A 24,703-nucleotide genomic window follows, 5' to 3' on the forward strand; every position below is an offset into this window, starting at 1 on the left:
TGGATAGGTAGTGAGAAGTAGATTCTTAGCCTCCTGACTCTCAGTCCAGTGATCTTTACCTAATGTCACAAGGCCTATGCTTATCATTCTTTCTCAGTTTTGAGGTTTCATCTCTGGTCCCCTAATCCTAGCCATAGCCATTCTTTCACTTAAGAATGACTGCCCCTCATCCTCCCGGGACCAGGCTGTTTCCGGTAATTTGTTATCTTGACCTTTTTTGCAAACTGCTGTACTTCTCCATCATCTCCTCCATCACCACCAGATTTATTGATGTGTGCATAAATATTTCAGTGCATATACTATTATCTGTAGATATTTATGCAGTGATGGTATTGTATGTCATATTTAAAATCTCCTCTCCTCCTGGATATTAGCAGAAAGTTGGCATTTTACGTATTTGAATTTATATTTGAAGAGGAAATAGACTCTGAGGCAGATTTTGCACGCAAGAGGGTTATTGCTGAGTTTCCTAGGAAAGAACACCTGTAAGGGAGTGGAAGAAGTTAAACTGTGATATAATCACAACAGGGGCCTCACCTGATCCTACAGGGAGTTCTGGAGCTGGGGTGACCCTGAAATGAGGCAAGAGAGCTGCATCTTTTTCCTTCATTAAGTGGTCCCTGGAAGTGGGCTGCACTGGAAAGGGCGTCTAACCCGAGCATGTTAGCTCCCTTGGCCATGAGCTCAGTAGCCAGAAAGCAGAGCAGCTAGGGAAATGAGTGCCTAAGTCCTTGAGAAGGATCTAGGTGTGCACCCAGCCTCCTCTGTATGCCCATAATATGGGATTTTACATTTTCTAAAATTCCCTAGTCAAGTTGAAGAAGTTTGTTTAAAAAAACAAAAAAAGAAACCCACACAAAATGTTTTGTGGTCTTCAAAAAGATTTTGATACAGTGTCAACACGTGTTCACAAGTACTCACCTCCGGGTCTTTGATGGTCCATACCATCTTGTATGTTAGCATCACAGAGCCTTAGTGCTAGAAGGGGTCTTTCAGATTACCTAATTTAATCATCTCATTTTTCAAATAGGGAAACAAACATTGTGAATAAATTGGCTTATCTAAGGTCATACAGCTAGTTAGGGATAAAGCTAGGCAGCCTATGTTTGCCAGACTCAGCAAATAAAAACATAAGATGCCCAGTTAAATGTGTCTCTAATATTTCATGAGTCATACTTATACTAAAATGTTATTTGATATTTATCTAAAATTCAAATTTAGCAAACCATCCTGTATTTTATCTGTCAAACCTAACCAGACTTCAGTCAGACCTTCCTAACTTTCTCCTGTACTCTTCCCAATTGATTCATTAGCTATTTTCATAAGAGATTTTAAAAACATAGCAGAATTGTAAAAATTAAGGATTTTAAAAATGATTTAGAATAACATATACTCCTCTAAAAATGTTTGGAAAACAAAGATAAATATAAAGGAAAATATGAAAAATACACACACTTCTCTCTCTCAGAGATGACCACTATGGTTTTGGCGTATTACTTCTCGGTTTTATTATAGGCTCATGTTATTCATCTGCACGTATATATAGTTTTGAATAAAGAAGTATAAAGTTGGATCTTGAATATCTGATACTCTTTCACATTTAAACTGAAACAGACACATGGGTTTCCAGCTAGTTTTTATTGCTATATTATTGGTCAATAATGGCTTTCTGTGGCAGGTTATTTTAAAGCATTTGGGCAGAGTGAGCTTTACAGGGGCATTTGGATTTACAGTATTCTCAAACCTAACTAGAGCAATATGTGATTTTCTCTAGAAATGTAGTTAAATATTTAATTAGTAAGTGCCTTTTGACCACATCTGAAATGCGCATGCATTACTCAATGCCTTTTGTGTACATGGTCCTATATGTATAATTTTTTTAAAAGTCTATGCCTTACTGTTAACTTGCCTTTCTTAAATCAAACATTCCTCATCTTCACTGGGAGAAATTCATCTTACTCTAATGTACTGTGTCTTAATGAGTTTATAATCCCCTTAAAGCTGATACCATTGAATCTTTTCCATATCTACCATATTCATGCGCTATTTTCTTTAAAACACTAAGTAAATGGTTTTAAATTTTAAAAATCCATAAATGCTACTTTCTTCAAAATTCAAATCAAAATTTGACTCATTCTGCAATCCTGAATCAGTCTAGTCATATCATTTTGCCATGCCTCTTTGATCTGTATCTATAATTTACAGATTTGGACTTGAGTGTACTTCGGTCTGTAAACATGCACTCCTACTGAAAGCATTTTTCAACTAGATGATAATTTTCTTGGGGTGACAGACATACGTATTAATGAATACGTTCCGTTGTACTGCATCTTTCCTACTAGATATTCAACACATGCTCATTAAATTTTTAAACCACCTCTGTGAGTGAGCAAAACGACTTCTGGGGTCTTTCAATTTGAATCTTTTCATTTCACACAGAGCCCCCGCCAGTCATCCAAGTGCCTAATAATGTTACAGTCGCTCCTGGAGAAAGAACACTTTTGACCTGTCTTGTCATCAGTGCAGTGGATTACAATCTAACCTGGCGGAGGAATGACAGAGATGTCAGGCTGGCAGATCCAGCAGGAATGAGGATCTTGGCCAACCTTTCCCTGGAGCTGAGGAGTGTGAAATTCAGCGATGCCGGAGAATATCACTGTGTGGTTTCCAGTGAAGGAGGATTATCGGCTGCATCGGTTTTCCTCACAGTGCAAGGTACTGTGCTTATGGTGACTTCTGAATTGTGGCGTCTTTCTGTCTTCCTTCTTTGTTCTCTATTCCCTTAAGTTGTCTGTCTGAGGGTATCTACGCAAACAGTTACAGTTTTGAAAGATAGAATGCTTGTGGACCTTGAGGGTCTGAAGCTGACTAAACTGGAAACTAAAACATCACTACCAAATAGGTGACTTTAAAACAAACACAGCTAATCCTAGTAGTTGAAGACCTTTATTTTAAGCAAATAGAAATAGAAATTGTCTCTGGATGATTTAATGGTTTTAAATTCTCTCATTTATCCTGTGAACTTTAAAAAAAAACTAATTGTTAATAATTGATAAAAAACTTTTTTTCCCAATTTGAGTGCATTATTTGCATATTTAATTTACTTCTATGGTTTAATTAAGTTTTAAGATGTTTCTCATCTAGGTGAAATTTTATTGAAACTTTAGCAGAGCTGTTTTTACCTTATTTATGTTAGACACACACACACACACACACACACACACACACACACACACACACACAGTACTTACTGAAGGTAAGCTAATGGTAAGCCAAACTTGAATTGTCTATATAGACTAAATGATAGTTTCAGATAGCTGAAAACAAGTGCATTAACAATGTGGTCTACTCGCTACCATCAAATGAAGATCAGAAACTATTCCTAAGTATCTCTTTCAGTAGAATCATAATTGGCTTCTAAATGTCTCTAGAGTCTTAATGTAATGAGCAACTTACTCTTGGCAGTTTTACACAGTTTAGCTGAAAGATTCGGTTGCTGCCTTAGCAGAATATTTCATTTCAAATCCTTGATGTGGGAGACTGATTGCTTTGGAATCGGGTCTGGCTCCTTGGTTGTGCTACTAGCAACAACTTTATAACATGCCTCAAGTAACACTGTCAGATGGTTTTTTAGCATGGTGATCTAAGAGAGTGACCACTGAGTTTTGGAGGCTAGCTCTTGGAATGTTATTAATGGCAAAAAAGTGAAACTGCCACGAGACTTAATAAAATGGTTGACATCTGATTCTGGTTTTCTCGCTGGTAGTTGAGATATATTCTGCAATCCGACTGTATGGCTGTGTGTCTTTTGTTAGTTGATCTGCTGAAACCTCTGGGGGAACATTACTTTTGTAAATGATTCACTGCATTTCTACGTGGTAAACTACCTAGATCATTTGAGTCAATACAAGTAGTAACTTGAGTTACTAGAGTTTTGGAAGTATTTTTACCAAACTGATTGTTTCAGATAGGATAAATGCTCATGGATTTCTGAAATGTGACCTTGGTTCTTTCCCTGGAGTCCCTTAGAATGGGATTGTAAAATAAAATCAGAGCCTTCCTTGTTTCCCCAGATTAACTTTTAATCCTTTAGTATTGTTTAGTCAATTTGAGTAGTGATTCTCAGACTTTCATGAATAAAGAATTATCCAAGGAACTTTTGAAAAAGCAGAAATTCTAACCCCACACCCAGAGATTCTGATTTCACAGGCCTGGTTTAGGGCCTGGGGATCTGCATTTATAACAGACCTCTCAGGTGGTTTCAGGGACAACATTTTCCAAAACAGCATTTGAATCTATTCCAAAGTATGAATCCTATGATATAGAAATGCATACTTTTAAAGGAAACCCTAAACTCTCTTCTTTCTGGTAAAATAGACTCATTATTATCTAATGATTTAAGTTCTGAGGTAAGATGTTACATAATGTACAAAATACAAATACAAAAAACATATGTCATTACATGATTACTGGCTAGCCTGTATAATCTCTAGTGGTGTAAATCTGTTTAGAGGCATTATTTTATGGCCTGCCTAGTTGGTCTTGAGTTTGAGGGAACAATTTTGATGAAAAATTTGTTTTTAAAAATCTAACAAAAATACGTTCTAGAATTGATGGCACTGTTTAATAAAAAATAAGAGATTCTAGTCAACTGTAGCCATCTGATTATCTTACGGTTATACATTATTGAAAAGCAGTGGATATTTGATGAAATAAACTGCTGTACCTAGGATTATAATTCCTGCGAATATGTTTGCTAACTATTGACATTGAATCATAAATTGTATATTAATTTCATTTTTATGCAGTTAAATGTTTTAAAAAATAAAAAATGGTTCAAGAAAGCTTAAAAGAGACAATAGTTACTTGGATTGAATATGCACTTTAAGAATATTTTTCTTGCTTACAGGGGAATCAGTAGCTTAATTTATAACCTCATTTATGTTATTCTGCCTCCACAGATCTGTTTGGAAACTGTTTCTATCTGGAATACTTATTTTAAAAAAATTATTTATTTTATTTATTTATTTTTGGCTGCATTGGGGCTTCGTTGCTGTACGCGGGCTTTCTCTCGTTGCGGCGAGCGGGGGCTACTTGTTGTTGCAGTACACGGGCTTCTCCCTGCGGTGGCTTCTCTTGTTGTGGAGCATGGGCTCTAGGCGCGAGGGCTTCAGTAGCTGTGGCACACAGGCTCAGTAGTTGTGGCTCATAGGCTCTAGAGCGCAGGCTCAGTAGTCCTGGCACATGGGCTTAGTTGTTCCAGGGCATGTGGGATCTTCCCGGACCAGGGCTCGAACCCGTGTCCCCTGCATTGACAGGCAGATTCTTAACCACTGTGCCACCAGGGAAGTCCTGGAATACTTTTAAAGTTAAGCATCCAGATTTTACAAATTTTGGTAGTAGTTAGCAAGGATTTTCTGGTTAAAAATAGTATGTCTAGCTACTGCAATCTCTTCTCAATAACAGTAGAATATCTGTAAAGATCTCAAAAAGACAAAACTGAACAATACTAAAAACCAGTTGCAATATACAGTGGCAAAAATTTGGGGAGGAATTTTATAGGTTATATATAAAGATTCTTATTTGTATAAATAAGTATATAGTCTTCACTTATATTTTAAGTTCAATGGAATGAAAATTTCAATCAGTGGTCCATCTTTTCTTATGTTCACATGAAAGCAGGGAGGATGTATCTCTGTTCCTTCATTTCATAGTTTGCTTCAGAAAGAAAATGTTACTCTTTAGGGAGCCAGCATTCTATCTCCTTAAACCTATCAATAGCTATAACCATCTAGTTAGGAAAACAGTAGGACAAGAAGTGGACAAGCAACCTGGCACCATGTAAAAAATTGGAACCTAAGATATGTTTCTCACCAAGTGAAAATATTTGGAAGCAAGAGAAACATTGATGGGTATGTCAGAAGGGATTTTAGAGACAAATGGTAGCAGAGGGGAGCATCCCATCTCAGCCAGAAGGGCATCATGGGTGAGAATCAGGTAAGGAGCTATGCACATCAGATTCTTAGCCACAGAGCTGCAAAGAGGGTTCAACTAGAACAAAAGTAGATAGAGAATGAAGTTAGGTCCATTCAAACACTTTGTTGACTGACACTGAGTCTGGGGAGATGCCACATCATTTGAGGATTAATAAACAGAAGACTGTCGAAACAGATGCTGCAGAACAGGAAAAAATAAAGCATAGGACCTAAGAAAAAAATACTGGGGAACAAAACAAGGCGGGGAAAGACTTAGAAGAAATTGATGCTTTGAAAGTAGTAGTTTATTCTAAAGACTGGAAAAAAATATGTTTAGTGTCACCAGTCTTTCAGAAAGACCTATCCTCCTTTAAGTGGGAGTATATATTTATAAAGGAAGAACTGGCCAAGATGAAAGGACAATAGCAAGTGCGATGGAAGAAATAAAAAGGGATTTGATGTTAAAAATGCAATATTATAATTCAGTCTGAATCAGAAATACTGAAGAACAGAATTTGTACTACATATAATAAAATCGGGGATGTGTTGCATAAACTTGAGAAGTTCTTTCAGAATATTGAGGCAAAGGACTAAGACTCGAATAATATGATTTTTTAAGCGGAAATAAAAACAAAGAATGGAACTTTAAGGTTTATAGGTATATAACATATATAGGTACACAGCAAAGACAACTGAAACTAAAGAAATAGTCAAAGATATAATTGAAGAAAAGTGCACTAGGGAGGAAAAAAAAATTGTCCTGAGTGAGCAAATCAAGCAAGGTCAGTGAAGGGAGAACTTGATCTAGACACATCCTGGCTGAAATTTCAAATTACTATTATGAGGGGGAAAAACTCCACAGTATACAGACTAAACCAATACATTGTAAACAGAGTGATAAAATCAGACTGGTGTCAAACTTCTCAGATATGCTCAAGCCTGGAAAGTAATTAAAGTGGATATCTGTCATATTTTGGCTCTTAGGGTCTGAACATGTTCTGTAATTTGAAGAGGAATTATTTACTATCTTGGAAAACAAACTTACGGTTACCGGCGGGAAGGGGGGGCGATAAATTGGGAGATTGGGTTTGACATATACACACTACTAAATATAAAATAGATAACTAATAAAGACCTACTGTACAGCACAGGGAACTCTACTCAATACTCTGTAATGACCTGTATGGGAAAAGAATCTAAAAAAGAGTGGCTATATGTATGTGTGTAACTGATTCACTTTGTTGTACAGCAGAAAGTAACACAACATTGTAAATCAACTATACTTCAATAAAAAACAAAAGAAGGTGGAAAACAAATGAGATCAGATAATTACCTTTCCCTAAACCCTTGCAGGTCACATTACCTAGAGTCAGCCGCTCAGATGTTCCTGTGGGATTTTAGTTCTTACTAAGACCATGGACATTTAAAAGACTTCAGTTTTGGCAGCATCATGGAATTTTGAGTCCAGCAGCAGCAGAAGCAAATGTCCCAGTGGCCTTTTTCCATCACTCTAATTTTCCTCAGTGACTAATAGGCTCATTATCAATTTATCAGAAGAGCCTTGAAAAGAAATGCTGATCGCAGAAACTGTGGCTGTTCAGTCAGCCTCACTAATGAGCATGGGAGAATGTGAATGGGTTGATACGCTTATTTCATTATGAGAATTCCTTACTGTGGAGATCAAGGTATAACTAGACATAGGAAACTTTTCAGAAAACTCTGCTTACCTCAAGCAGGGTTTACCACAAGACTCAGAAGTACAGCTATGCAAACAAAATAACAATCAAATAAAAACCACACACAGTTCTGCTAGGAGGAAAAAAAAACTAGATTGATATATACAAAAATGTGATTGTTGGTGGCAATGGACCTATAAGTGACTTTTTACTTATGCTTTTCTGTACTTGGAAAAAGTATTCAATAGGAATGAATTATCTTAAACCTTTGTGTAAATAGGACTTTAAAAGTTTTGAAAATGCTGACATTAATTTTATTGGGGAGATCAAATTATGTGTGGGTATATGTTTTCTTTCTTTGCTAAATATTCTATAAATTTGCTTTATTGCTTTTATATTTAAAATAATTAAGATATAATTAAAGTAAATAGGAGATAATTTAAAAATAAGGAATAATTAAGAAAAATTAGGAAATAATGCCTCTCAAAAAGTATCAAGTGAGAAATTTTGACAGTACAAAAAATCATATTTGAAAGCTTAAAGGTCTGGAATTTTATAGGATTATATCACAGAGTAATCTGTTTTAAATCATTTCTGAGCCCAAGTGAGGTAAGAGAAAAAGGAGAAATGCAGAATATTAATTGATAATTACATTAGATTTTCTTATAACTAATAGTCCAGTAAGAGAATCATGAAAATCCCCTTAACTTTCCCCTTTGCAAGATTTTCACAGGAATAAATTTTGACTTACAGAAGTCTGTATCTATGTTTGAATAATAAAAATTGAATTTAATTAGCTCATCTATTTTCCTAGACATTTTAATACATTGAAGTCTTGGTAGTTAAGCTTTTTATTTTTGGAGGTTGACCTGAGACATGTATATGTCTGTTTCAGATACTAGTGCCATCTTTGTGGATTTCATTTAGATGAGATGAAATCGTATACTTAAAACTCCTAAATTGTTACTTGTTGTCAAAAGTTAATTTTATTCACTGCTTTGGTTCTTTGCTGTCTCAGTGTGAATCAGCACAAATGAATAAGATGCTCTGTTAAAATACTGGGTTTTGTTGTCTATGGAATCCTAGGGATCTAATAAGGAGTGAGTTGGAGGCTTTTAGATTTGAAGGAAAATATTCTAGTGAAATTGTACATCAAGTATATCCTGCAGTGATATCCACGAAATGTGTAGTTTTCGTACAGAAATGTTTGCTTTCCTACTTCTTTCCAGGCTGACTGTAAACTTTATGAAGAGAAAAGTTTAATATTCACTTACTTTATCTGACGAATGTACTCTGCTGACTCCATGGTTAGGAGCAAGCTTCTGTTATAATACGATTCAATTCCATGCAGTAAAATGTATAAATAAATATTATGCATTTCATTCTTTTGTCTTTCATGCAAGGCATCTATGTGGTATATAGATCTTAGACCACTTTATTTGTAGATAGAAAGAATCATATTTCTCTAAAGCTTGGAAGACAGAAACATTATTAAAATGTCTTTAAATAGAAGTTATAAGGAAGGGTAAAGAATTAGAGTTATTTACATTGTAAAAAGAAAAAAAGGGATGAGATGGCCTAATAAGTACTTCAAGTATATGAGAAATTGTTATAAAGAAGCTTTACACCAAGGACATTTTAATTTCCAGCAAAAATGGACCATTAGAAAATGTGTATTAAGCCAAGCCTGGTGGATTTAAGTGAGCTAGAAAGATGTCCAGATGTTGGAGAGGTTAAATGATGGACTGTGATAACTTTCACAGTTCAGGGACTGCTGGGAAGAGATAGAACAGACGAGGAATCAGCAAGCACTTCAATCCACTAAGTTATCCAAATGAAGCACTTCAATCCACTAAGTTATCCAAATCCAAATGAAGCACTTCAATCCACTGTTATCCATTTAAAAACTTTTGAGAATTCGTGACATACATTATGCCATCTAACCCTCACAAATTGTGTGTATTTGTATCTGCGGGGTTAGTGGCTTGCCCTAGGTTACAAAGCCAGCAAGTGGCAAAGCCCAGATCTGAACTAGGTCTTTCCATCATTCTAAATAGTGTACAGAAATGCCTACACATGCTATTAACAGGTCTAAGGTACAGGTGGGTAGAAGAAAGTATAAAAAGAGAAAATAAATAAAGGGTCCTTGGGCTTCCCCGGTGGCGTAGTGTTTGAGAGTCCGCCTGCCGATGCAGGGGACACGGGTTCGTGCCCCGGTCCGGGAAGATCCCACATGCCGTGGAGCGGCTGGGCCTGTGAGCCATGGCCGCTGAGCCTGCGCGTCCGGAACCTGTGCTCTGCAACGGGAGACCACAACGGGAGAGGCCACAACAGTGAGAGGCCCGCGTACCGCAAAAAAAAAAAAATAAATAAATAAATAAAATAAAGGGTCCTTGAGTATGAATAGGAAAGTGAGAGTACTGAAATAAATTTTTTTTTAAATAGAAAAGATACAAAGTCTCTGCAAGTTCCTGTCACATGGGTAAAGAATAGCTGGAAATCTAAATCTAAATAAATAAATAAAAAGTTTGGTGAATCCTTTGACCTAAGTTCTGATAGAGCAGCTGGTAAGGAACAGCCTAGAGGAAAGAGAGAACTGGGAATATGCACACAGAGACCATGTAAGATGACTAGACTGTAAGCTACATTAGGGCAGGACCCAGTTTTCTTCAGTTTGGGGTCTTTAGTGCCTGACATAATATCTAGCACTTAGTTTTGTGTGCATGAATGTCTGTGGGAAGACTGAATGAAAAGCAGAGTGCTTAGCTAGGCAAAGGAACTATTGCCAAGTCTGAAAAATCCTATGTCAGAACATGTAGTAAAAATTGACTTGATTCAGATTCCCTTGAAATGTTAATTAATGTTTCTTTGAGTTACTGTTTTATAAATTAATGACCCAGCTAAAAAGCAAATTCTGTTTCTAAAGATATTTGTAATACAGGAAAAACATAATGACTTACTATTTTTATACATGAGGAAGGAGCTTTGATATTTGACTATTATGAATAAAAATTGAATTAGAGCTAATACCCAAAATAGGAGTACTTATGGCTGCATCTTCAGAAGGGTAGGATATGTGAGGAACATTTGATTATTGAGACTGCAAAGCTGATAGATAGCTGTTATATTGATGAGATCTTCATTTATGCTATTTCCCACGGCACTATCTAAATCATACTATGTCAGGTATATATTTTTTCCATAATAATGAAACCAATCCTGAAATGTATGAAGTGCCTTGACTTAAAACACATTTTTACAAAAGGTCAGAGGTGGTATCTTGTTTGTCCATTTGTTTGTACATTTATTTGTTCACTCATGTATTCACCAAAAATTTAAGTGTCAGGCATTCTGCTCCTTGCTGAGGATATAAATGAGAAGAAAATAACATCCTTCCCCTCAGTAAGTCCATAGTAAAAAAAAAAAAAAAAAAAGGACATAACTAAATTAAAAAAATAAATATCTATTACCCAATGGGATAGGAACTTCACCAAGGTACTATAGGAGCCTTGAATACTGTCTCAGTAATGAGTGGAGATTGAAAAGGGCTTCACACAGGAGATGGTGTCTGAGGTATCCACTAGAATATGAGTCAGCATTTGCCAGATAGAAGTCAGGAAACTCCTTCTAGATGGAGAACCCTACACGTGCAAAGTCATGGAAAAATGAGGGCACAGAAATGTGAGCTTGCTGAGAGTAGAGGGTCTGACTGAGTTGGGAGCTTTGTCCTCACGAAGGTGTGATTTTCTTTTTCCTGTGCTGTCTTCAATAATCTTTTCAAAATATACATAGAAGGATCACATAGGTTTGTGGTTTTGTGATGTTGGTTCAGCAAAAGACAAGGTAATTGGGGGGAAAAAAAGTGTTTGTAGTGACGCTCCGTGGAGTTTAGGCTGGATAAAGAAAGAAGAGAGGGTTAAAGGCCTGGTCTGATAGATTGGAATAAAAAAGAAGTTTCAAAGGAGTTGAGGCCATGATGAACTTGGAGAAGGACAGTATGGGAGTCAGGAAGTGACAGCTGGAAGGATGGGAGGTTGTGACTCAAACTGGACTCCCAAGACTAAATATTCTTCCAATCCCATTGTGGGTTGCTTCCCTGATAAGATAACTAAGGTAACAGATGAATTTGTCTAGCAAGATAAATTAATTACCAGATTTAAAAATCTTTCCTTCAAGAAGTGCTAGGTAGATGCAGTTTCATATACTTTTGATTCTATGCCTGTTGCATGATAATTTGTAAAAATAATCCCTTTTTTGTAAAATGTGCAGCCACATTTTTAAAAATACTGTTTTTTTTCAGAGCAGTTTTAGATTCACAGCAAAATTAAAAGAAAGGTACAGAGATTTCCCATATGCCCCCTGCCCCAACACATGCATAATCTCTCCCATTATCAACATCTCCCACCAGAGCGGTACATTTGTTACAAGTGATGAACCTGCATTGACACATCATAATCACCCAAAGTCCATAGTTTACATTAGAATTCATTTTTGGTGTTGTACAGTCTATGGGTTTGGACAAATGTATAATAACATGTATCATAGTAACCATACAGAGTATTTTCACTGCCTTAAAAATCCTCTCTTCTCTGCCTGTTCATCTGTTTTTCCCACCTTCCCAACCACTGGAACCCTCTTATCTTATTACTATCTCCATAGTTTTGCCTTTTCCAAAATGTCATATCCTTGGAATCATTCAATAACTAGCCATTTCAGATTGGCTCCTTTCACTAAAATTCCTCCATGTCTTTTCATGGCTTGATAGCTCATTTCTTTTTAGCACTGAATAATATTCTGTTGTCTGAATGAACATAATCAGCTTTTTATAGTCAAAAGATATTCTTGCTATAATTGATTCTGAATCAGGAGATGCAAGTAGATATATGTAAAGCTTTAATAGTATCCTGCTAATATGCCAAGAAGTAATAATGGTAATTTGATACTTTTCTCCAAGTCAAATGAGAATGTTAAGTCTAAGCTTTGACCTTCCTCTTTAGTTTAGAAATTCTCTGATTTTGGAAAATTGTTATAAAGAGGACCCACTAAAAAAAGGCAGTGTAATAGGCAATGTTAGTCATCATTTACTTGAAGATTTTCTTTTTAAAAAACTTTTATTAGAGTTACTTGATTTACAAGATTTTCTAAGTAAGAAAAAACTAAACTTTAAAAATTCTTTCCTCTGATCAACCATATTTATTGTCTTAATCTGTTTTAGCTAATCATCCAAAGAAGCTCCTGAATTCATGACTTCTTGTTGTTAAGGAAAGAAAGCATATAGCATTAAATAGAAACAATGTTAATGTATAAATAATTTTACATTAGGAATTACTTAAAATGGGTATAAAGGCAGCAAACATTTGATACATTTACATATTCCTATATCTTATATTGGAAAAGTAAAAGTTGTAAATTTTGAAGAAAAGAAATCTTGATGCATATTTGCCATTAAGATTTTGTCATTAAAATAGAATGTAGCCTAAATTTATCATTGTCTCTGAAATTATTGCCTTTCTCTTATTAACTGAATTTCATAACCACACTGAAATTTGGGTGTGGAATTTTTTTGCAAATCTAGCATGTAACTGTCAATATTTAGCCTTTGCCTTTGTGTTCTGTTGCCACTGTACCCACTTACTGGTAAGTCAAAGAATTAGCGACCTTCTCTCTTGCTCTCTAGTCCAGCACTGTCCAGTAAAACTTGATATAATGATGGAAATGTTGTGTATCTGTGCTGTCCCACATAACAGCTACTAGCTGTATGTGTCAACTTAGCACTTGAAATATGGCTAATGCACCTAAGGAGCTTGTTTTGAAATTTGACTTATTTTTGGAAATTTTAAATTTAAATAGGCATGTAGCTAGTGGAGACAGCTCCAGTTTTTCTGGAGAAAAAAGAAAGGCAGAAAAAGCAAGAACCGAAGTCTTAGGAAACTTATTTCTACGGCCCTGTAGACTAACCATTATCGTTAATTCATTTGAATTATTGCCATTCAGGAATAATTCTACCGTTTTGGGAAAGTTGTAGCCAGGTCTTCATATTTTCATTGATGAGATTTCATTTGGAAATGTTGCATTTGATTCCATATCTTTGGAATTTCAGTGGCCCTTGCCTCTTTCCCAGGCCATTGATACCTGTTTTCATTGGTTTTGATCATTTGGCTGATTGGTTAGTTTTAAGTTTTCCTCCTTTGCTGTTTGGAAAGACTCCCTGGCCACTTATGCAAACTGTCTAGTAGTCCTGGAAAAACTTAAAAATATATTCCATTGCCATTTCTTTTGTTTTTTAACATCTTTATTAGAGTATAATTGCTTTAAAATGGTGTGTTAGTTTCTGCTTTATAACAAAGTGAATCAGTTATACATATGTTCCCATATCTCTTCCTTCTTGTGTCTCCCTCCCTCCCACCCTCCCTATCCCACCCCTCCAGGCGGTCAAAAAGAACCGAGCTGATCTCCCTGTGCTACGCGGCTGCTTCCCACATTTCTACTGATTGAAGATTCAGGAAAAATTAAGTGAGCAAGCACATGTATCCACTGTAAATCATTCTTAGTGAAATTTTGTTACTCTCATTATGCAAGCTTCACACTTAAAAGTTAGTTACCATCAGAACTAGCTAGAGTTACCTTCCTAATCAGAAACTGAAGTAATGCATTTTAGAGCAATGTCAATACGTTTTAAATAAGCTTATTGAGGTAAATCAGTAAGTACACATCTGTTAAAACAGGACACAGCAACTACTAATTACAGTTCTCAGCAGGCTCAGTAATAGTCATTATGTAACCTTTTGAAGTTAGCTTTTTCTATAGTAAATACAGATATTTAGAAGGGTCAGAGATTCTGTAAAATATATTTTCAGGCTGTAGGATTCAACGGAACCTAGGTTCAGTAATTAAATACTAATTACTTTCCAATTTCTCATGTAGCATGGCTTGATGTTAGACCATGCAACATTTTAAGGGAATATATTATCCGCAATGAAAAATATTTTGGGGAACAGTTGTAAAACAGTTCTAATATGTTTTCAGAAATATAAGTCAATTAGGTGGTTGGGCTGAAAGTAGGTTTAAACAGTCTCCAAAATGAGGATCTTTACTTAGCTTTTATGGAGAGAACTCAAGTAAGAAAGGAAACTTAATACTAAAAACTAGTTAATGGAGTATCTTTCTTCTCATCAGAGTCTTAATTCCTCATGACATAAAGTTTATCATTAGGAACATTTAGAAGCCTGGGAATCTTATATCACAGAGATCTATTGATAGCCTTGAAATACTTTTTGTCCAGAATGTAATTTAATGCCTATTTAAACAACAGCAATTGATAATCAGTTGTTCCACTAGGTTCCTTTTGGGCGCAGATCCTTTTGGAGTTGGGAAATAAAAGGTTCTAAAACTTTGTAACCCTATTTCTTTTGAACACAAAAAGGTTTTGAGATTAAAATCCTTTCATGGTTGATTCTGTTAATCTAATTTGCTTTTTGGGGTAACAAAAGCTCTAGACCAGGAAGTAGGGTACTTGAGATCTATTTTCAGGAATCATGCCTTATTTCTCTCTCTCTCTTTCTCTCTGTCTCTCTCTGTCTTTCTGTTCTTTACCCCAGGCCACACAAACACAGTGCATCAGTTTTTAAAATTGAATTTCCCACATCCTTTTTATTTATGGACACCTATATGGGACACATTTTCGATGTGACACTGATGCTGGAATCAGCGGATGATTGGCTATGCTAATAGGGATCAGAGTGAATGATCTAATGGGAAATTTAGAGTTCAAATGGAATTATCCCAGTTGTAATGATATTTTTCGGCTGAGGCGCCTCTCACTTTCCCTATGCATGGGTTAGTTCACTTCTTTACTGCCTCTCACATCACTCCCTTTCTTGTTATCTCCATTGGCACCACCCTCATCCCCCTCCTGATTCACATGCCTAAACTAAATCCATAAAAATCCTCTTTTTAGGGGCTTCCTTTCTTCTGATTTTGTTGCCCCACTCTACTCCATAGTACCATCAGGTGAAATTTCCCTAAATATCACTTTGTATCCATCTAGTCAAACCCTTTTTGTGGTTTCCTAATTACCCCAGAATAAAATTTACACCCCTCAGTCCTCCACAAGCTGACCCTTTCATAATACTTTCAACATTTGATCTTCACCCTTTATCCACATAAAACCATGTATGGATAAGCAAAAAGGAATAAAAATGTTTCCTTTCAGTACATGAAAACTGTTTACCTTAAAATAATTAGATATTCATATATTTATCCATCATTCATGTTTCCTTAATATGGATAACTGAATACTTGAACTTGCTGTTAAGGCTTCACTTCTAATTATTGATTAAAAGTAGAGAAACTGGTAGATAATTCTTTTGTCCATAAAATATTACTGATGCTGCTCCATTTTATATGTCAGAGTAGTATCAGGTAAATAATTTTTGGTGTCGTATATGAGGTTTGAATTTTCTTTGTATTAAATTTCTCAAAAAGATGGATAGGTACTACACTTATCCTGTCTTCTGTCTCCAGAATTGAGTTTTTGATGGCCACTGAATGTTTTCTGTCAAGCTCCATATGTTCATTGTACCTTCAGTGAATTTCTGTTTCCTAGTGCTTCAACTCTAGCCCCTGCCCTGTTATTTTCCATCCCTCCGTAATTTACCCCAACTCCACTTCTCATACTTGAGTCACAGGGGCATTCTGACTGCCTCCAAACTACTTCATTCTCATTCTAGTTCTGTGACTTAGCTCATAGAGTTGTTTGACTTTAATGTCCCCTACCTGTATCCTCCTTATAACGCTAAGCCCCTCTCATAAAACACCTCCTTTCTGAAAATTGTTGGCTTCTTTTTTCTGGTATCCTGTAGAACTTTTATTTAATATTTTGCCACACGAGTCTACACTTAGTCATGATCAATTTCATATGTCTAGTTGTTTTTCCCCAATCATATTATACGCACTGTGATACTTATTGCCCTTTTTTTAAAAAAAAATCATAATGCCTTGCACAGAGAGAAAAACACAGTTGTACCCAATGGATGTGTGCTCCTTAATTGCTGAATGGACCTCAAAGTAACAATAGCAGACTATAAGGAAAACTGAGGTCACCGACCTTATCTTTCATGTTTCCATGTTAACTTCAGTGGCTTATTTGAATCACATCAACAATTTTAGATTTCATTATATAAGTACTTTATTTTCCTGTTATAGCACAGGACAGCATATGACTGCTTACATTTAAAACCATATTTTACAACAAAATCTGATAATTACCTGGTGAAAATATTTATACAGATATTATTTTTGAAGTAGTGTTTAAACTAGTTCACCCTAATTTAAGAATTCTGTCAGGTGACTTTTGCAAAACTTTGTGAAATCGGCCAGAACAGTTTATCACTTTTAAGGTGGCACAGTGGCCGCTAAATTTCCAAATGCTTGTATTGGTCAGGCTTAGGAATAAAAATCAGAATAAGTGTAGTGGTATTTATGTATATGATGTGACCTTAAACTTTTGTTTAAAACAGACTATCTTCTGTTGATCCCATTGACTGCTCCTTTATGAGGATGATTTTTGAAGCTGAAGATGAACACAGGTGTCCTGGTTAAATTTGAGTGTATTCAGTATAGAGCTGACATTTCTTCCATAATCACATGCTGCCACATGAAACGCAAAGGGCCAGACAAAGCCTCCTTTCCTCCTTCTATGTCTGAATGAACATGAGAAGGATTCATTTGTCTTCTGTGGTGTCAGGAAAGGGTAGATGTCTGTCACTAATTAGTCTAGGTCACTAGAGAGAATTTAGCAACAAAAAAGGAAATAGTTTTCAAACTGATTGATGAAGTAAGTCCCTAATGACCAGAATTACTTCACTAAGAATGAAATTGATATTATCATAACCATATGTTCATTACATCATCATAACTCTTTTTTAACATGTGCCAGGTGACATAGGTATTGGTGAGTTTTTTTTCCATCAGTAAAAATAAATTTATCTATTTTTATTGAAATTTCTAATACATTTTGAGTGTCTAGAGACATCTCAAATTTCGGAAGAGTAGAATAATATATAATAAGTATTATTTATTACTAGGATGTGTAACCTAAATACTATATGCAAGTGTGAGAATTGTGATCAAGTTTCATGTGTAAATGTCTAGATAATACATTTGTACACATATATGGTAAATACTGTATACTTATTTTATCATTCTTTGTTATACTTTACCATATAATGGAATATAATAGCAAAAATTACATAGTGCCTACTATGTGCCAGGAATTTTTTAAATGTTTTATGTATATTAGTTTAGCTAATCCACAATGACCCTATGAGTTAGATACCATTATTATTTTTTTTTTTACACAAAGGTAAAAACACTCATCTTGATTTTTTTTGAATTTTATTTTATTTTTTTATACAGCAGGTTCTTAATAGTTACCTATTTTATACATATTAGTGTATAGATACCGTTATTATCTCCATTGAAGTATAAACCAGATACCATGGATTATTTAACCATTTTGAGCCTTAGTTTTTTTATCTGTAAAATGGCAGTAATATTTCATAGGGTTATTGAGAAAAATAAATGATGGGTCTAGAGTTAGATTCTTGGCACATAGATACTCAGTAACTTCTGCCCACCTTTCTATTTCAATGAACTGACTACTAGAAAGAGATTTAGTTCCTAATTGTACATAATATGTCTTTGTATACGATATTCTGTGAGATCTTTGAGGTCATAAAGTGTCAGAAATACAGTAGGTACTCAATGAATGTTTGTTTTGTGAAAGAATGAAAGCCCAAAGAAGTTTGCCCAAGTACTGTAAATATACCAGTGTTGAAAAATATTTTAAATTATTGCTTAAGTAATTCAAATCATTACCATTGTCTGATTAATTTGTTGATGGGAATTACATCACCTTAAAGAAAAAGGCCTTAGGTCTTGTCTTTGAGAGTTTCCTACCAGAGGCATAGCAGCAACAGATCAGACCCAATTGACCTAACAGGAAATTGCGTCTTGCGTATGAAGGTGATGTAGGAGATTTTCAAGTTAGGTGAGATTTTTTTTTTTTTTAAACATCTTTATTGGAGTATAATTGCTTTACGATGGTGTGTTAGTTTCTGCTTTATAACAAAGTGAATCAGTTATACATATACATATGTTCCCATATCTCTTCCCTCTTGCGTCTCCCTCTCTCCCACCCTCCCTATCCCACCCCTCTAGGTGGTCACAAACCTCCAAGCTGATCTCCTTGTGCTATGCGGCTGCTTCCCACTAGCTATCTATTTTACATTTGGTAGTGTATATATGTCCATGCCACTCTCTCACTTTGTCACAGCTTACCCTTCCCCCTCCCCATATCCTCAAGTCCATTCTCTAGTAGGTCTGTGTCTTTATTCCTGTCTTACCCCTAGGTTCTTCATGACCTTTTTTTTCTCTTAGATTCCATATATATGTGTTAGCATATGGTATTTATTTTTCTGTTTCTGACTTACTTCATTCTGTATGACAGACTCTAGGTCCATCCACCTCACCACAAATAACTCAATTTCGTTTCTTTTTATGGCTGAGTAATATTCCATTGTATATATGTGCCACATCTTCTTTATCCATTCATCTGTTGACGGACACTTAGGTTGCTTCCAACTCCTGGGTATTGTGAATAGACCTGCAATGAACATTTTGGTACATGACTCTTTTTGAATTCTGGTTTTCTCAGGGTATATGCCCAGTAGTGGGATTGCTGGGTCGTATGGTAGTTCTATTTTTAGTTTTTTACGGAACCTCCATACTGTTCTCCATAGTGGCTGTATCAATTTACATTCCCACCAACAGTGCAAGAGTGTTCCCTTTTCTCCACACCCTCTCCCTCATTTATTGTTTCTAAATTTTTTGATGATGGCCATTCTGACAGGTGTGAGATGATATCTCATTGTAGTTTCGATTTGCATTTCTCTTTTATCTTCCTTGGTCTTTGTAGTCAGAGCAATGGCTGTTTTCATGCTCTCTTATAATGCATTTTGCAACCTTAGCATTAATGCTATGTAAAGACACCTAAGTCTTAAAGTAGTATTTTTTATTCTTAGTATCCTAATTTATGTTTAACATTTTAAAATCATTGGTGATGAATTATAAAAACTCACATATTTTTCTTTCGTTATGGTTCAAATATAAAGAATGAATTAATGCCTTAATACCTAATAGAGTGCCCTGTTCCCATTGCTTTGGCTAATGAACAGCAAGTTGTTATTTATGATGGTGGTGCAGATGGTTAGTGTTGGTGGTGGTGATGACAATGGTGATGATTGTGATGCTGAAATGAGACTGAAAACCAACTGAGAATGGATTACTTCTCCTTAAAGCCTAAAATTGGACTCTGGACTTTGATGGAGTTGAACTATGGTTCTTCAATACCTTGTCCTTGCTCCATTACAACTGCTTTTTAAAAACAAGTTGAGCTTTTTTCCAGGGATTAAAAGAAATCTAACAGTTGAAATCATTATAGTGAGGTCTATTATATCCTTATTTAACGTAATCAGGTAAAGCCTGAATCATTCTGATCATCTTTATTCAACTGTTATTTGGTTGAAATCCCATTATGCTTCCCTGTGTTTGTTCATGTCCTTTCTAATTTTATTATCAGGAGAAATATTCTTTCCAGAGCAGTGGTAAATTTCTCACCTTCTGTGGGATGATGTCATCCCGTCTGTATGTTGCACACAGACTTATTTCATGACCCTGAGCAGCACCCTATACCCAGGCATTATTTGAGAAATTACCTCTTAGCTCTCTACATCCTGGCTTGGGTAACTGACATTTATTTCCACTTTAATATGTGAACTACAGAGCCTACCAGTGGGATTCTCGCTGGGAGATATGCCAAACCAATTCTGGCAGACGGCATTGGAAGGCATCATGTTTAGACAGAATTCCCAAGAGCTGCCGAGTCTTTGCAGCAATCCTATGTCAAAATGAGGTAGACATGAAAAACCTTTTATTTTAGGAAGGTGGGAATAAATGTGGGTATTCAAAAAATTCCAAAGAAAAACAACTGTTCATTTTTTTCCACCTCTTCCCCTAAAGATTGTCTGCAGCATCCCCACATGTGTAGTACTCCAGCATTTCGGAATTGATGGACTCCAGATGCAATCACAATTTGAACTTATTGGCCATGGCCAGTCTGCCCTTGGCCTCACATGTTTCTTTAGCCCTATGTTCACCAAGAAGAAACCATGGAATAATGAGTTTGTCAACCAAGTCCACTGGCTGGAAAAATCCTTTAAACATTAACTTCAAAGGCAAACATTATTTGAAAAACACAGTGTAAACGGGAGAAAAAAGAAGGGTGATTATAAGCTGCTAGCAATTAGGCACTAATTTGGTTTGTTCCATTCTTTAGCTGCCCAGTTCAGCAGCATCATTTGTATCTCTTTCAAATGTTTGGGGATTCCTCTTAGTGAAACCAAACCACAGTTTGCAGACTAACTTATAATAAAGGTACATCATAAATATATCCAGATCTAACTGACTAACTGAATTCTCAATTTCCTTTATAGTAAAAACCCAATTGAATGGAAAGCTGACACCATGTCTGTTTGGCTCATCAGTGTATCCCTGTAAGTTAGGACAGAGCCTGGAACATAATAATTGTGCAAAAAGCACATTATTGAATTAATTTATTTTTGTTAATACTCATGACATCTATTTCAAAAATTGTGGAAATGAATTTATTTCTAGCTGATTGAGTGGGGGATATTTACACTAAGTAAATTATTTAAACTACCAGTTATAAAATAAATAAATCACAGGTATATAATGTACAGCACAGGGAATATAGTCACTATTATAACAATTTTGTATGGTGCCTAATCTATGTATATAACTAATCACTGTGTTGTACACCTGAAGTTATTATAATATTATGAGTAAATTATACTTCAATAAAATAAAAAAATAAACAGGCTTTAAAGAGAAAGAAAATGATTAAATATTTCTTTGATGGTACATATAATTGATTAGACCAGATATATCAACATCCCGCTACCCCAGAGAATTCTTGTATTCTTTTTGACAATAAATTTCTGATTTAATATTTCATTTTCAAAAGTCTTTTTTCTGCCGTAGAAGTGGAATGCAATAGGCACTTTGATATTTTCTAAGTTGAGGTCTTATGAATCCATGGGCATGAGGCAAATGATCAGTATAGCAGGATCTCCAGAGGCCGGCAGGCATAAAAATTCTCAGAGACAAGTTACATTTTAGGAATGACCTGTATTCCATCCATGGCTTTAAGTGTCTTTCATTTACAAGTCACTGCATAACATGAAAGAGATGTTATGTACTGTGGAATATATTGGAAATGGAATAATAAGAAAGACATGGTCTCGACCTCAGCAAACTTATAATCAAACAAATAAAAAGGGAAAGAGCAACTCAAAACAGGCAGCAGTCAGGACAAGATTGGCTCCAAACCTATGTTCACTAGATAGAAAGTAGCAAAAGGCCCAGTATAGAGACTTTGCCTGAAAACAAGTTTATATTGAAGTTCCAGATGAGCAGATGGAAACCAGTAGTCAGCTAGTGGGAGCAAAGTAGCAAGGGGCCCCATAGTAACCAGTGGAGATGCAGAAACACAACACTGGGATCAGATTCATTTTACTCTCAAAAGCAATTTACCTCTCGTGCTTTCATTACTTTTGGTTTCTCTCTTGCACTGATTGGACCAGATCTCTGATAGGGGTTATCCAAAGAGCTCCTCTCCAGCCAGAGCCCAAGGAGGAAGCCTGAGGCCCGTGCCATCGAGGCTCCAAGGGGGCCACCATACATGCACGATCCCAGCGCGGCCTTGGCCATGGAACTCTGGCCGTGGCTGACTGCACACTGCTGCAGCTGCTGCTCCTGTTGCTGCTTGTGCAGCTGAGCTGCATGGCCAAGTTCTAAGCCAAGATCACCCTGTACTGCATGCACTGCTTTATCATCGTCACCGTGGCCATGGTCACCTGCCTGCTGTGTCACCGTGGCCAGATAGCGGAGAATGTGAGCCTCATCAGTTGGCGCATCCAGTCCTTCAAGTACATACACTGCATTCACTTTGAGATTAAGGGCCGCCAGAAGCTGGAGGTGGACCACCCCTGTGTCATCATCTCTAACCACCAGAGCATCCTGGGCATAGTGGTCTCATGGAGGCCCTTCCTGAATGCAGATTGCCAAGCAGGAGCCTTCTTCATAGGATGCATGGGCCTCATCTTGTGTACCTTGGGGTATCTTCATTGCCAATGCAAATAATCAGTAAACAATCTATAATAGGAATAGAAAAGAGTTTTATTCAAGCCGAACTGAGGACTGTAGCCCTGGAGACACAGATCCAAGAAGCACTTGAATTGTGTTCTGCCTGACCACAAAATGAGGGAGGCTTATGTAGGCAAAACCCACCAAGTTGCATAAGTTGTTTGCCAAGAATTAGGATTAGAACCGGCAAGAAGAAAGGGTGCTTGTTAAGCAAGGATTGTTTGGGGACTGAATGGCTGCATAGTTACAAGGGGAGACCTTGAGACCATAAGGTAGCAGCAGGCAACCGCTAGCAGATGTTGTTTTGAGAATAGTTGGTGGTGTCCTTGAGTTTGATACAGTTCAGAAAGTTCCAGTTCTCAGTGATGCAGGAGCGTGTCTGAAGCCACACCCACAATGGCCGCCTGGCTCCATTTTGAATGTTTGAACAACAGTTACTCCATTTTTATTTTTTAAATACATTCTTTAATGGTTAAAGCCCATGTACAATGCATGCTTGACAGTACATAGACAGGCTGTTCTAACTAGCATAAAGTTCAAGCCAAATCATGTATAAACTAGGATGAATTCCCCATACTTTAATTTGTGAAAATTTCTTCTATCATCAACTAACAAAATACCAGGACCATGATGGCACACGTGGTCTTGGGCATGGTCAGAGAGAACCTTGAAGTGTGACTCTGCCCTGAGGGCATGTGGAACGACAATAGGACCTGCTGCTTTTCAAGAGAGGAGCCTTCTACCTGGTGATCTGAGTCTGGTTGCCCATCACCTCTGTGTTATACTCTACCATCTCCTTCTACAAACCCAAGAGGAAGCTCTTCACCTCAGGAATGGTCAAGATAAAGGTGCTGGATGCCATCCCCACCAGCAGCCACCCTGTGGCTGGATGTTCCCAAGCTCATGGACACCAGCTGCCATGAGCTTGGGAACATCCAAGTCCCAAGGACCACCTTGAGGACCACCTTCTCCTGCATGTCCAAGATACCCCAGAAAAATGGGGCCACTGCAGGGCCTGGTGCCTAGCCAGCCCAGTAGCTAAGGCCATGGGTGGGTCAGGAGCTGAGGGAAGGACCTGGCTAGAGAATGGACAGAGGGACCCCAGCCCTGGCTGCCGTATAATACTATGTCATAGTCCTGCTTCTCTCCCCCTTGCATTCAGGCCCCAGAAAGTGGAAGCCTCTTTCTGTCATTGGCCTCAGACCCAGGCCCCTGATGTCCCCCTCAAAGGAGAGTGTGCCAGACCCTCACCAAGCTTTGAAGGCAAAGCCTTGCCCACTGTCATGCCTCCAAGGTCCAAAAGTGGGAGCAGGCCTGGGGCTCCAGATGGGCTGACAGGGCTGGGCTGGGCTGCAAGGCCTTGGGGTGAATGGCCAGAGATGAGACCCTCTGTGGTCCTGCCTGGGCCTGTGGGGTGCAGAGTCACGCTTTGGGGGCCCAGCCACAGCCTGCTTCGGTCTTTCAGGGAGAGGAGGAGCTCTGGGGGGCTGGAAGGAGCAGACCCCAGTTTTGTACAGTCTTGAAAGTGTAAAATAAATAAACAAATAATTTTTTAAAAGTAAAGGTGTGGGGCTTCCCTGGTGGCGCAGTGGTTGAGAGTCCGCCTGCCGATGCAGGGGACACAGGTTCGTGCCCCGGTCCAGGAAGATCCCACATGCCGTGGAGTGGCTAGGCCTGTGAGCCATGGCCGCTGAGCCTGCACGTCCAGAGCCTGTGCTCCACAACGGGAGAGGCCACAACAGTGAGAGGCCCGCGTACCGCAAAAAA

General features: G+C 37.2%; 1 protein-coding gene across 1 annotated transcript in view; it reads left to right on the top strand.

Annotated features, from left to right (window-relative positions):
• Nucleotides 1–24,703, top strand: part of HMCN1 (hemicentin 1) — a 503,492-nt gene that overhangs the window by 199,923 nt on the left and 278,866 nt on the right. Inside the window, exon 11 of the mRNA XM_024751100.1 lies at nt 2,440–2,715. Within this exon, the coding sequence (XP_024606868.1) occupies nt 2,440–2,715 (276 nt within the window). The remainder of the gene's footprint in view (nt 1–2,439; nt 2,716–24,703) is intronic.

The sequence above is a fragment of the Neophocaena asiaeorientalis genome, unplaced genomic scaffold (genome assembly GCF_003031525.2).
Source record: "Neophocaena asiaeorientalis asiaeorientalis breed wild unplaced genomic scaffold, Neophocaena_asiaeorientalis_V1.1 scaffold67, whole genome shotgun sequence".
In the NCBI taxonomy this organism is placed as follows: domain Eukaryota; kingdom Metazoa; phylum Chordata; class Mammalia; order Artiodactyla; family Phocoenidae; genus Neophocaena; species Neophocaena asiaeorientalis.